Genomic DNA, 13,598 nt, shown 5'->3' on the forward strand with positions numbered 1-13,598 from the left:
ATGTATATAGTAACAGTAGATCAGTAATCTCAATATCATGTAAAAAGGATACATACATGCACATTTGCAGGAGCAAGGCCTAAGAACGTGATAATGATCTCTGTGAGGGAAAGTCACAAAAGAAAAGGAATCTTGAAAGGAAGTGGAATTAATTTTCTTCCCAGCCATAAAGGTCACTGGACACATTTTACACAATTACTCATTTTGAAAATCAGTTTTATTAGGGATTTGGGGTGGGGAGAGAGTTATTTGTTTTACATTGATAGCGTTTTTTTATTTGCAGGCAACAAGTTACATTTGAATCAGTTTGAATCATTTAAGGGACTAATGATGTATGGTTGGATGATAAATGTGATAATTAAACTGTAAATATTTAGCAGCATGATAATCAAAAAACACTGCATGTTTGCTGGTTGAAATTATACCCTCCTTCACTTCCCTTTTTAATCAAAAATAAACCCCTTCTTCTCCACTGAGCTCCATGCAGTTGCAGAGACGTAAAATCTGAAGGCTGTTTGTGGTGCCCACGTGAAGGGGGGGGGAAGAGGGGGGAGAAAAAACAGTTCTCAAATCTCAGCCAGTCATTAAAGATATATAGACAGGCCAACAAACAGGAATTACATTGAAAATAAATGTGCAGACTACTCATCCAAATCGCCAGAACAGTTTGTTTTTTAAATGTTGACACAGAAAAGGACATTGAAGACAACCACTTGTGTGCTTTTAAGCAAGTACATTATATAAATAATGTTTATTAGGAGCCCCATCACCCTCTGAACACCTTGCATAAATAAAGGCCTTATCCTGCAAATCCTCTAAGTGCAGGCCTCTTATCTACTTCAGGGGGAATTCCATGCTTGTAGGGCTTGCAGTTTTGGGTCCAAATCCTGTTGACCTCTCTCAAATGAATAGTCCCCATTGAAATCAAGGAAAGCAAAATTTGGTGTCAAGTAATACCAATAAAAAAAAGGAAATAAACAAAATAGAAACCCTAAAAATACAGAGGGATGGATATACAGACATACATTTGATCTGAGCTCCAAGGAGCTGTCCCACCCCCACGCTGAAGGTATGAGATGGATAGCTCAGCCTCATTGATGCCCGCTCCCGCTCCAGCAGAACCCAGCAGTGAAGGGAGCAGAGGGGCTTTACCCGATCTCATCTGGAGAGTTTGTTAGTGAGGCCCCCACCGCCACTTTAAACGAGTGGACAATAGCACCTAAGGAGCGATGAAATCCTTTTTAACCAAGGCGCTCCCCAGCCCCACCCCAGCTCGTCTGATGGCTGCTCCAGAGTTGCAGAGGGGTGGAGACCACAATCAGCCGGACAGCGAGACCATCCTGCATCAGATTGAGCATCTGAAGGGCTAGCATCGGCGCCCACCCCACATCCTCCTGAGTGGGAGAGGTTGGGGGAGTTAGGAGGCAGTTTTCCGCAGTGAGCAGCAGCCCCGGGAATGGATGCAGCAGGGTGGATCCCCACGGCTCTGCACACGGCGGTGCTGGAGGCGGCAGCGCAACTTACTGCACCCCACGCAGCAGGGCCGGGGGTCCCGGCGCCGGGTCCAGCTCCCAGGGGTCAGAAGGGTGGGCGGGGAAAGGGGGCCCCCACTCGCAATGGGCTACAGAAGGGGAAGAGTAGAAAGGAGCAGCCTGGCACACAGCCCGGCCGTGCCCACTCCCCCAGGGCGGCACTTGGTACCCACTCGCCCCACGCCATCCAAGGCTCCGTGCTCAGCAACAGCATCCTTCGCCCCTTACCTCCTCCCCGGCTCACACACCCCGCCCCGAGGTGCTCACCAGCGCCGCAGCGGAGCCAGCTGCCCGCGGGGATTCCTACGAGCTCGCTGGGACGCGGCCCCCGGAGGAACCTGCCGCTGCGGCCACGGCGCCGTCTGGATGCAGCCGGGGAGCAGGCGGCGCCGCACCGCCCAGGGTCTGTACCTAGAGGCCGGCTCGGGCCCCGCCCATGCTCTCCAGCTGTCACCGCCGACCCGCCTCCGGGAGGCGGAGAGCGCCGCTCCCCCACGGTGCCCGCCCCTGCCGCGGCCCCTCCGGTCTCTCCGCGGCCCACCGACTCCCTCTGCCCCGCCGGCCGGGCTGTGCCCGCCTGGGCCCCGGGGAACGGCCGCGGCGGCGGCTCCAGCGGGCGGGTGAGGAGGCGAGGCCGGGGCGGGGAGAGCAGCGACTGCTGCAGTGGGCGGGCGAGTTGCGGCGGCCGTCGGGGCTGGCCTAGCTCATGGGGGGCAGACGCGTGGGGTGCAGAGTTGCCCCCGCGCTGCAGGTAGCGGCGAGGCCGCGCGGGAGGGCGGCCGCCCTGGGGCGGGACTGCAGGCGCTGGGAGGGGGCAGGTGCCGGGCTGCGCAAGGGCAGGGGCTCGGCGGGGCGGCGGCGGGAGCCGTGACGGCGAGGGGCTTAGGGGTGCGCCCGGGGCCCTGCCCCAAGCGGAGGGAATCCTCGTTCTCCCCCGGGAGTCGGTTCGCGCAAGCTCCCCACCCACCCGTGTGCACAGCGCCTGCTGCGCGGAGCCTGCCCGGGCCAGCTAGTCTGCACAGAAACAGGCTGCCCCTGCCCCCGGGAGCGGGGCAGTTAGCGGGGCTGCCCGAGCGCTCACGGGACACTCCGCGTGCACCTCCTGTTCCCCGGGACGCAGCACGGCCTGGTCGCTTGCTTGTTGGGCCATGCTGCTGGCGTTCCCATAGCGCCCCACTGCCTGCCAGGCGTTGTATTACTACTCGCTGATTACAACCCATGGCGCAATCCGCCTCGCAGCATAAAATGGGCCTTTAACGCTAAACTCAAACATCAGGCTCCCAGGGAATGAGACTTTTCACCGTCATTTCCCTTTGTTGGTGTGCTTTGTCCAATAGGCATCTTCCTGCAGAGGGTGTGTCCCACCTCTTTTTTCAGTAGAGCTGCTTAACTGCCATAAAACAGGTAGGTGGTGGTGTGCACAGCAGTTATATTTGTTAATTAGCATCATACATCGTAAATAGGTGTCAGAGTAGCAGCCCTGTTAGTCTGTATTCGCAAAAAGAAAAGGAGGACTTGTGGCACCTTAGAGACTAACCAGTTTATTTGAGCATAAGCTTTCGTGAGCTACAGCTCACATCATCGGATGCATACTGTGGAAAGTGTAGAAGATCTTTTTATACATACAAAGCATGATTATCATACACATTGTAAGGAGAGTGATCACTTTAGATAAGCTATTACCAGCAGGAGAGTGGGGTGGGGGGAGGGATTTTTTCATGCTTTGTGTGTATGAAAAGATATTCTACACTTTCCACAGTATGCACCCGATGAAGTGAGCTGTAGCGCACGAAAGCTTATGCTCAAATAAATTGGTTAGTCTCTAAGGTGCAACAAGTCCTCCTTTTCTTTTTTCGTAAATAGGTGGTATACTGCTGGCTCAAGAAAGCCTGCTTGTGGCTTTCAGAAAGCTAGACTCTTAAATATTAAGATTCCAAGAAGATGCTATCTGTAGGTCTCCTTTTATTATTTTGTGCACTGTCACAATCCACAGATATTTGGCACAATTGTCAATTTAACGCAATTGCTAGTATTTTTTCCTCCAGGCCAGACCTTTGTAGTTTCTAATCCCCTCTAAAGTCTTGTTATATTTAGAGGCTGCTGCTAAATATAGTATGTGCTGGAGCCTCCCAGGCCTCGGCTTTTGCCTGCTCTATCCTGACCTAGACAGACTGTGACTTTTGTCTACTCTGTAAATTGGCTTTGAGCACAGCTTCGCTTTTTCAATATCTGCTTTCCAATATTGTCCTCCTCTGTTGGTCATTGCTACAGAGCGCTCTGGATCAGTCAGTAAAATGGGTGAAAGCAAACAGTGCAGCCACGTGTATGGTCATCATGACAGAACAAGAAGCAAAGATCTCAAGTTGCAGTGGGGGAGGTCTAGGTTGGATATCAGGAAATACTATTTTACTAACAGGGTGGTGAGGCACTGGAATGGGTTACCTAGGGACAGAGGTGAAAGCAAGAGCCGCTACGGCGTGTCAGACCAGACCGGCTTCCCCAGGCTGGCGCTTTAAAGGTCCCAGGGCTCCCTGCAGCTGCCGGAGCCCGAGACCCTTTAAAGAGCCACCAAAGCCCTGCCGCCGCTACCCCAAGGGCTCCGGCAGCAAGGCTCTGGGGGCACTTTAAAGGGCCCGGGGCTCCGGCAGCTGCGGGGAGCCCTGGGGCCTTTAAAGCGCTGTCCGAGCCCTGCTGCCGGAGCCCCTGGGGTAGTGGTGGCAGTGCGGTAGCCAGAGCCCGGGGCCCTTTAAATCGCCCCAGGGCTCCCAGCCGCCTCTGCAGCTGGTAGTTCTGGGAGTGATTTAAAGGCCTCGGGGGTCTCCCAGCTGCAGCCGGAGCCATGGGGCCTTTAAATCTTGATTTAAAGGGCCCGGCCCGCTTCTTCCGGTCGAGGCCATGCCCCCTACTCAGGACTCCGGAGTACCAGTAAGTCCTTTAAGTTTTTTTCACCCCTGCCTAGGGAGGTGATGGAATCTCCATCCTTAGAGGTTTTTAAGGCCCAGCTTGACAAAACCCTGGCTGCGATGATTTAGTTGGTGTTGGTCTTGCTTTGAGTGGGGAATTGGACTAGATGACGTCCTGAGGTCTCTTCCAACCCTAATCTTCTATGATTCTATGATCCATCTAGGAACAAAGAATGGAGACCACGTTTAGAGCATGGAAGAATCTGTCATGGGTAGTAATGACTCTGAAAAAGATTTAGGGCTGAGGAGTCAAGTCACAGTGGGTAATCTGTTAAACATGAACCCCCAGCACAAACACTGTGGTCATCATGTGATTGTCATAAATTGGCTGGCCCTTTAAGGGTAGCTGAACTCAGCCAGACCTGTCCAGATTAGCTACCCCATCAGCAGCAGCTGGTCCTGATCAGCTGGGTGATGTTTTTAACAGGTCTGAGAGACCTCAGTTTGAGAAAAACCATAAGGAACAAGTTGGGCTCTTGTGGAAGGACCCCAAGAAAATAGCCTGGGAGTCAGTGCTCTATGCCAGACTCAGCAGGCATGTCTACACTGCAATTAAATACCCACAGCTGGTCCATGTCATCTGATTTAGACTCACAGGCCTGAGGCTATGGGGCTGTTTAGCTACAATGTAGATCTTCAGACTCAGGCTAGAGGCCAGGCTCTGGAATCCTCCCGCTTCAACGTTTGTTACAGCAACAACTAAACTCTGTGCATGTCCCCTCTGGAAGCCTGAGTCACATGAATCCCACAGGAGGAAACTGAGGCAGGGAACACCTGCAGCACAACACTTGGCCCGAAGGAGGCACAAGAGGGGAGCTATGCCCTATATGACAGGGATTCTAACATGTATAATCATAATATTGAGAGAGGTTATATTACCTCTGTACTTGGCACTGGTGCAACCGCTGCTGGAGTCTTGTGTTCAGCTCTGATGTCAGCAATTCAGGAAGGATGTTGATAAATTGGAGAGAGTTTAGAGAAGAGCCCCAACAATAATTAAAAGAGTGGCAAACATGCCATATAGTGCGAGACTCAAGCAGCTCACCCTATATGGCATATCAAAGGGAAAGTTAAGGAATGATTTGATCTGTCTGGAAGTAGTCACATGGGAGATAGAAATTTGAAAATAGAGAGCCCTTTAGTCTAGCAGGCAAAGGCATAACAAGATCTAATGGCTGGAAGTTGAAGCTAAACAAATTTAGGCTAGAAATAAGGTGTGAATTTTTAACACTGCGGGTAATTAACAGTTGGAACAATTCAACAGTGGATTCTCCATCACTGGCAGTTTTTAAATCAAGATTTAAGTATAGCATATCTTTTAGAAACATCCACCAGGAAGTAATTCAAGGAAGTCCTGTGGTGTGTGTTATGTAGAAGGCTAGATGATCATTGTGGTCCCTTCTGGCCTTAAAAAGTGTATGAAAATAAGGGGCCTGATTAGCATAACTGGTCATTTCAAGATTTTACATAAATGCTAGATATTTGTTTTCTAGGAAATGTAAATAAATTTGAAGTATATAGAGGATTCAGCATGAGCTAGTCCCATTGTCCTTTATGAGAATTTTTGTACCTGGTGTTGGGTCGTGTCATCAAAGAGAGAGCGTGCTTCTATGATCCAGGGGGAAGAACCTATAAGGTAATAATCATGTTCTGTATCAGAACTTGGGCTCATAACTAGTACTTCCATTATAGTGCAAAATACAGCTATTGTTCTGATTCAGATAAGGTGTCTAGTTTCAATGCTGCACATGGCTATCATATTAAAGTCAGGAATATATTATAGAATATCAAGGTTGGAAGAGACCTCAGGAGGTCATCTAGTCCAACCCCCTGCTCAAAACAGGGCCAATCCCCAATTTTTGCCCCAGATCCATGACTGGCCCCCTCAAGGATTGAACTCACAACCCTGGGTTCAGAAGGCTGCTCAAACCACTGAGCTATCCCTCCCTCCCCTTAAAACTAATAAATACCTCCAGAAAGGGAAGCGCCTCACTGCTGGGGGCAACAAGCCCTGTCAGAAACTGCTGCACAGGCTCCATTGAGTTTTGAACTCATGATCCCTGGTTTACAAGACCAGTGTGATAACCCCGAGCTATGGAGCCAAGTCGTTTTTGTGCATCTCTGACACCTGTCTTAGTAAAGCTTACACAGCTCATGCTGCTTCATATAAAACTAGTAGCTTGACCAACAGTCTGTTGCTCAGTAAAATAAAGTAAAATAGACTCGGGTGTTCACTTCCTGCACTCAGTCACAAAAATGCACAGGACTAATACTGCTTTGTCAAGATCAGTGGTTGATATATTGTTGCTGCCTCCATGGGCACTGTGCTACCAGATTTTAACTAATTTTCAATACTTAGTGAAGCATGTGATAGAGAACACCTTGTATATGAAAGGTGCTGTATAACAGAGGTTCTCGACCTTTCCAGACTACTGTACATCTCACTTAAAAACTACTTGCTTACAAAATCAGACATAAAAATCCAGAAGTGCCACAGCACACTATTACTGGGAAAAGTGCTTCCTTTCTCATTTTTTACCATATAATTATAAAATAAATCAATGAGAATATAAATGTTGTATTTACATTTCAGTGTATAGTAGATAGAGCAGTATAAACAAGTCATTGTATGAAATTTTATGACTTTGCTAGTGCTTTTTATGTAGCCTGTTGTAAAACTAGGCAAATATCGAGATGAGTTGATATACCCTGGTTGAGAACCACTGCTGTATAAGACCCACACAAGAAAATGTTAGGCTCTGCCTTGCTTCCATTGAAGCCAATGGGAATTTTGCCATTTAGTTCAAGGGAAGCAGGTCTGAGGAGACTATAAAGAGCAACTTCTGAAAAAAACGTAATTTAAAAGTGTTTTACTATTTTCAGAACTAAATAGTTTGGAATTACAAAGGCACTTTGATTTCCCTATATCCATATTCCTAACAAAAAGTATTGCAATAGTAAGAAAATACACTCTTTAATTCTTCTCTTGTTGTGATTTTTTTTAACTACTGATGCGCCGATCTTAAAGAACCTGCACTTAAGTCTGGAGCTCACTTGCAGCATAGCAATGTCTTCATTATGAGTTGTCCTGACTCTAAATGGACTGCTGCCCTTGAAAACTAACCTGTCACAGAACCATTTTTTTTAAATCTACCATCCCTCACTCTCTATTGAAAGTCAAGTTGTAAGAAGTTCTTAAAAGTTCAGTTCTGAATAATTACAACTTAAACTTACATTCTGTCCTTCACGAAGAAGGATCCCAAAGATGTTTCCATAAAAAATGGACCAATCCTCAGCTTGTGAATTTAGAAGGCTCTCACTGGGTTTTTTTTTTGTTTTGTTTTAATTGAAAGTCAGATGCACAGGTCCAAGGACAGACTTTAGCTTTACATCAGGGGTGGCCAACCTGAGCCTCAGAAGGAGCCAGAATTTACCAATGTACATTGCCAAAGAGCCACACCAATATCTCAGCAGCCCCCCAACAGCTCCCCCCACTCCAACCTGCAGCGCCTCCTGCCCGCTGGCAGCCCCACCAATCAGTGCCTCCCGCTCCCTCCCCATGCCTCCTGCCCGCTGCAATCAGCTGTTACACGGTGCACAGGAGACTCTGGTGGGGAAGGGGGAAGAGCTAGGGCATGGCAGGCTCGGGGGAAGGGGTGGAGTGAGGGCAGGGCCTGGGGCAGAGCAGGCGGTCGAGCAGTGAGCACTCCTCGGCACGTTGGAAAGTTAACATCTGTAGCTCCAGCCCTGGAGTCAGTGCCTATGCAAGGAGCCACTTATTAACCTATGAACAGCCGCATGTAGCTCTGGAGCCACAGGTTGGCCACCCCTGCTTTATATTGTATGGTTTTCAGCCACCACTGAAATGCAGCCACCTGCAGGCAACTGTTTAATAGTGCACAGCAACACTGCAACAATTATGAATAATATATTGTTATATTAAAACTTCTCACAGCTTGACAATGAATATTATTAATGTTATAACTGTTCAGGACAGGAAATGAAGAATAAACTATTCCTAGGGGAAACTTAAGGGAGGCTGAATAGAATTATTCACTTTAAGAGTTGGTTGTTTGGGTAATTCACATATGTGAATGACTTTTTTTTCTGTGAAGGCTGATTGCAAGACCTTTATTTCAGTCTGAGAGGTTCACAGTAGCTCAGCTAGTAGTTGCTAGAGGGTCCTGAAACCTGCAGTATATTTTTATGTAATTACTTTTTAAAAATATAGTCGGAAAATTATTAATCACACAGTAGTAACACAGAGTAACCCCCCCGTTGGTGTGGGCTGACACGGATAGAATAGGGATTGTCCAAGCAAATGGCCAGCTGCGTATTTGCACATGGGGTGCCTGTAAGCCCTCTGAACACCAAGAGAAGATTCTCTGTACCAGTCCTGCCTAGGCAGGTGTGGAAGATCACCTAGGCACAGCTGCACCAAGCTCCCCATGCAACTGGTGCAGAGGGGCAGCAGCTCACAGAATGGAGAGATAACTGTGAGAGCTCTGCACTCTTGGGTTGGAGGCTGTGTTTCTACCTTGCATTTCACTTTCCTAAAGCCTAATGCTTGTGCTCTGTGTGGGTGGAGTGAATGCATAATTTGTTGGAACCAAATCTTTGTTTTAATAGTAAAAATACTATTTTATGGGTGAAATTATACTCTCTATCTTGGATGTACAGCTGTAAAGATGCACTTCCTTTTCACTCAGTCCACTGACTTAATGTGTCATAGGTCGGTGTATGTGTGTTATATGCAAAATAGCGCATTCCAAATAAAGAACATTTACAGAGTACTAAATAGTCCAAGCAATCTAAATACAGTTAAGAACTAAAATGTTTCCCAAATGTAGCTTTAATCATTGTAGGTTGAAGTCAGTATTAACAGAGCTATACAATTCTACCTTCCCTGTGTTTAAATATGGGGGAATAATTAATTTTCCCATCATCATCATACCTTGTTGCTCCAAAAACATGGCCACGACTTGGTGTTATCACTTAGCTTGTATAGTTCTTCAGGAGTACAGGATGTTGATGGGGGGCACTGCATCATGCACTGATCAAAGATTTGGCTAGGCTCTCCACGTTCACATTTGGGTCCTTCCTCAGCTCCTGCTTAGTTGTGTTGCCACCAATCTTTGCTACCCCGACTTCCACTCGATTTAGAGTACACATTGTTTTTGTTTAGGAGTACTTGTGGCACCTTAGAGACTAACCAATTTATTAGAGCATAAGCTTTCGTGAGCTACAGCTCACTTCATCAGATGCACGGCTAACACGGCTGTTACTCTGAAACCTGTCATTGTTTTTGTTTGTGGTCAGTGCCTAGAGGCAGTTGTTCTGAAGCAACCAGGTTATTTGTGATCTTCTGATAGCAATATCTGGGGAATAACATTTTTTAATTGAAGAGTGCTTTGCAAATAGTCTAAAATTTGCTAAACATTCTCGTGTATTATGTACGTAGAACAGATGAGTTAAGCAAAGTCTGACAAGCCACGTCTTTGTACATTGCTGAATCACATAAAATTGATAGTGACGTTAACATATTTAAAAAATCCGTGGCCATGATGCCGAATAGTGGAATAAAGCATTTGGAAATGATACGCAGTAAACTGAAGGGGAAACCAGTGAAGAGTTATATTAATCCATTGTTGAGGAGAAGCAATATCTGCGTCAAAGGTACAGCTTTTAAGCATCCTATGACGATTGATTTCTAATGCCACATACATGGCTCTCTTGAACATAGATCTGTATGTTTAGATGATTAGCTGTAATAAAAAGAGATCAAGGATTACAGAGGTAAAAATAGAGGCTACTATGCTGCTTAAGAAGAAAATCCCCAAGGACTTGTATCTGTGGCTCACTCGAGCTTGTTTTAATACATAATGCACCATTCAGCTGTTTGGAGTTCTGCTAGAGAAAGGCTGCTGAACTGGGTCTCTAAAACAGAAGAAATTAAACACCAATTTTTCCCCCATTCCCTCTTTTTCAAGGACTGTCATGTTGGATGGAACTCTATCTTTGCCCTAAGACTGGGGTCTCTCTGGTATAGAGCTCTTCTTTATATGGGCAATTTGGAAAATCGCCCTCCTTTTAAAAATGAAATAAAAATTCTGGATGCCAAGAAAAAAAGACAAAATGAATGTCCTGAAAAAAAATCTAACTAATCTCAATGTTTAATGGCAGTCTTAGGTACTGCTGCTGAAGATGTTGAAGCAGTCAGATGTACTTGTTCTGATGGCTGAAATCAACAGCATGTGTGCTAAATTTTTACCATCAGGTCTTCTTTCTTGTCACATCAAGCACTCTCTTTATTTTTTTGTTACTAGTGTTCAGTAGTTGCTAAAGATTGCATTTCAAAAAAACATCACAGAGGTCTTGATCTATGAAGTACTGACATCAGTGGGAGATGTGTGGGTTTAGCACCTGGCAAGATCAGGCTTGGAATGAAGGTTTTGGGTCAAATTCTCTTCTGTTGCACCCACAAAAACTCTGTTGAAGCCAGTGGGAGTTGCACAGGATTAAATGAGAGGAGAATTTGGCTTGTGATCCTTGTCTCTGTATTTATCTCTGTATATACGCAATATTGATATAGATTTCTGTGGTCAGAGCTCGTCTACACTAGAGGTTTTCACCTATGCAGCTACATCCAAATACACCAGTACAAAAAAGATTTATAGTGTAGGCGAGTTCTTAGTGTCCAAGCAGGCTAATAATTGACGAGTGGGATTTTGAAAAGCCCTCTGCTTTCCTAGTTTTGTTTCTATTGACTTCAAGGGGAGTGCGAGCATTTTTATAAAATTTCACGCTATCATGCAGCTTTTGTACAGTAACAGTAAGTGTGTATTAAAGCTCTAATGCATAAGAAATATCTTTTCCCCACAGAATTCTGTGTATTGCTGCAAATGCCAATAGAGATGCGTTGTCACATATAGGATAGATAGAACTAGCTATGGAGTTGGAACAACAAACAGAAGGTACTGTGTGACTTTTGATACATTGTTTACACTACTTGTCTGTCTTAAATGCTTGTAATGCAATTGACAATAAAACTACAATTTAGTTTCTTTGTCTATTGCTTCTGACTTTGTATGAGGAAACTCATTTTCACCATTACAGTATTTTATCTCTAGTGCGAACACTGCAGTGTGGGTTAGGTTTACTGTTGATGGACAGCCTGTCAGTGATGCATTTTATAAACTTTGTGGCTTTTAAAACTGCATCTGATGCCAAGTGGAGACTGAAAAGAGACCTTGTCTGAATCAATAAATTGAATAGCTGAGCTGCCTCAGAGTCGTTGTCTAAAATAAGATGTTTTGGAGTCTTGATTATGTGTTGTAATGCCCACGTTGCATAGATCATAGTAAAAAAGAGGGAATGCATATTCTGAAAGTATGTGATAAACACAAGATTTTTAGTTAGTTACATCTAACATGACGTTCTAGAAATACAGTATAACATTGCTAGATAGTTGCGTTTACATACAGTGTATAATACAAACATGGATCATCTTCAAAGGCCATATCAGTAAAATAGTGCCCAAGAATAGAAATAGTTCAGTTTTGTGGTCTATTGCCTGAAGATTTAAGCCAATATGCACAATAAAAGGAGCTATTTTACTAAAAGGATTTTTTTTAAACCTGCTGTTGCCCTGGCAACAAGATGTGTTTCATTTTGGGGAAAGTTCAGGGGTTGCCTCCTGTAGGACTCACCTCATCTTATGAGTAGTGGGGGGAGTCTGGTAAAATCAGTCCTATTTGGAGCTGCAAGGGGTGGGGGGAAGAATCAAGCAGCCCATAAAAATAGGAGAGAGCCCCCCTCCCCCGAAAAAGCTGCCCTTCCCTATTCACTAATTACTGGATCTACCATTGGAAACTTAGTCCATGTTGAAATCAGGCCCACTGTCCCTCACCAGGAGCAGTTCTTTTGGGGGATTAAAGGGAGCTGAGAGGTGAATAATAGACTACCGTGGTCTCCTCTCCAACATTCAACCCACTTGCTATTATGGCGTCCACTCTCCAGCAAGAGAACTTCTCTTTCGCCAGAAGAAGCCCTTGGGTTGTGTCATCTCCACTCCAGGTGGGAAGATACTGGCAAGGGGAGCAATGGAATTGGACAGAGGTCAGACAAGTACCCTATAGTACCCTTTGTCAGTGACAGTGTATCATATCTTCTCAACATGTACAGTATTCACCACTGGTACTTGGTTATGAGACCAAGAATTAAACAAAGGGATTTCTTCTAAGATTCCCAAATCAAATAAACTTCAGTGTTTCCCTAGCAGTAGGAAAGTTATCTGGAGGTAAAGAATGTTGATACTTGTATATTTGGTAGGGCTGTCAATTAATCGCAGTTAACTCACGCGATTAACTCAAAAAAAATTTTAATTGTGATGTAAAAAATTAATCCCGATTAATCACACTGTTAAACAATAGAATACCAATTGAAATTTATTAAATGTTTTGGATGTTTTTCTACATTTCCAAATATATCAATTTCAGTTACAACACAGAATACAAAGTTTACAGTGCTCACTTTATATTATTTTTATTACAACTATTTGCATTGTAAAAATAATAAACAAAATAAATAGTATTTTTCAGTTAATCTCATACAAGTACTGTGGTGCAATCTCTTTATCCTGAAAGCGCAACTTACAAATGTAGTTTTTTTGTTACATAACTGCACTCAAACACAAAACAATGTAAAACTTTAGCGCCTACAAGTCCATTCGGTCCTAATTCTTGTTCAACCGATCGCTAAGAGAAACAAGTTTATTTACATTTACGGAAGATAATGCTGCCCACTTCTTAATTACGTCACCTGAAAGTGAGAACAGGCGTTCACATGGCACTGTTGTAGCTGGCATCGCAATATTTACATGCCAGATGCCTCTTCATGCTTCAGCCATCATTCCAGAGGACATGCTTCCATGCTGATGATGCTCGTTTAAAAAAAAATGCGTTAATTAAGTTTGTGATTGAACTCCTTGAGGAGAATTGTATGTCTCCTGCTCTGTTTTACCCGCATTCTGCCATATATTTCATGTTATAGTAGTCTCGGATGATGAACCAGCACATGTTGTTCATTTTAAGAACACTTTCCC

The 13,598-nt window shown here is 45.1% G+C and overlaps 2 protein-coding genes across 6 annotated transcripts in view; one reads left to right on the forward strand and one right to left on the reverse strand.

The window, feature by feature from the left end:
• Positions 1-1,937, reverse strand: part of JAKMIP1 (janus kinase and microtubule interacting protein 1) — a 262,665-nt gene extending 260,728 nt beyond the window's left edge. The window contains exon 1 of the mRNA XM_084626863.1: positions 1,800-1,937. The gene's annotated coding sequence lies outside the window, so the exon portion shown is untranslated. The remainder of the gene's footprint in view (positions 1-1,799) is intronic.
• Positions 1,938-2,018: 81 nt separating this feature from the next.
• LOC311519864 (uncharacterized protein) overlaps positions 2,019-13,598 on the forward strand; it is a 40,131-nt gene continuing 28,551 nt past the window's right edge. For 4 of the 5 annotated variants that reach the window (XR_014711398.1, XM_084626865.1, XM_084626866.1 and 1 more), the window contains exons 1-3: positions 2,019-2,152; positions 2,870-2,936; positions 11,378-11,469. Coding sequence is in view for 3 of the 5 variants with exons in the window: in XM_084626865.1 (XP_084482991.1) it covers positions 11,445-11,469 (25 nt within the window). In the remaining 2 variants the exon portion in view is untranslated. Of the gene's footprint in view, positions 2,153-2,869; positions 2,937-6,043; positions 6,132-11,377; positions 11,470-13,598 lie in introns of those variants that run through there. The other variant, XR_014711399.1, reaches the window with a different exon arrangement.

Source organism: Lepidochelys olivacea (assembly GCF_965140295.1).
Source record: "Lepidochelys olivacea isolate rLepOli2 genome assembly, chromosome: 4".
Classification (NCBI taxonomy): Eukaryota; Metazoa; Chordata; order Testudines; family Cheloniidae; genus Lepidochelys; species Lepidochelys olivacea.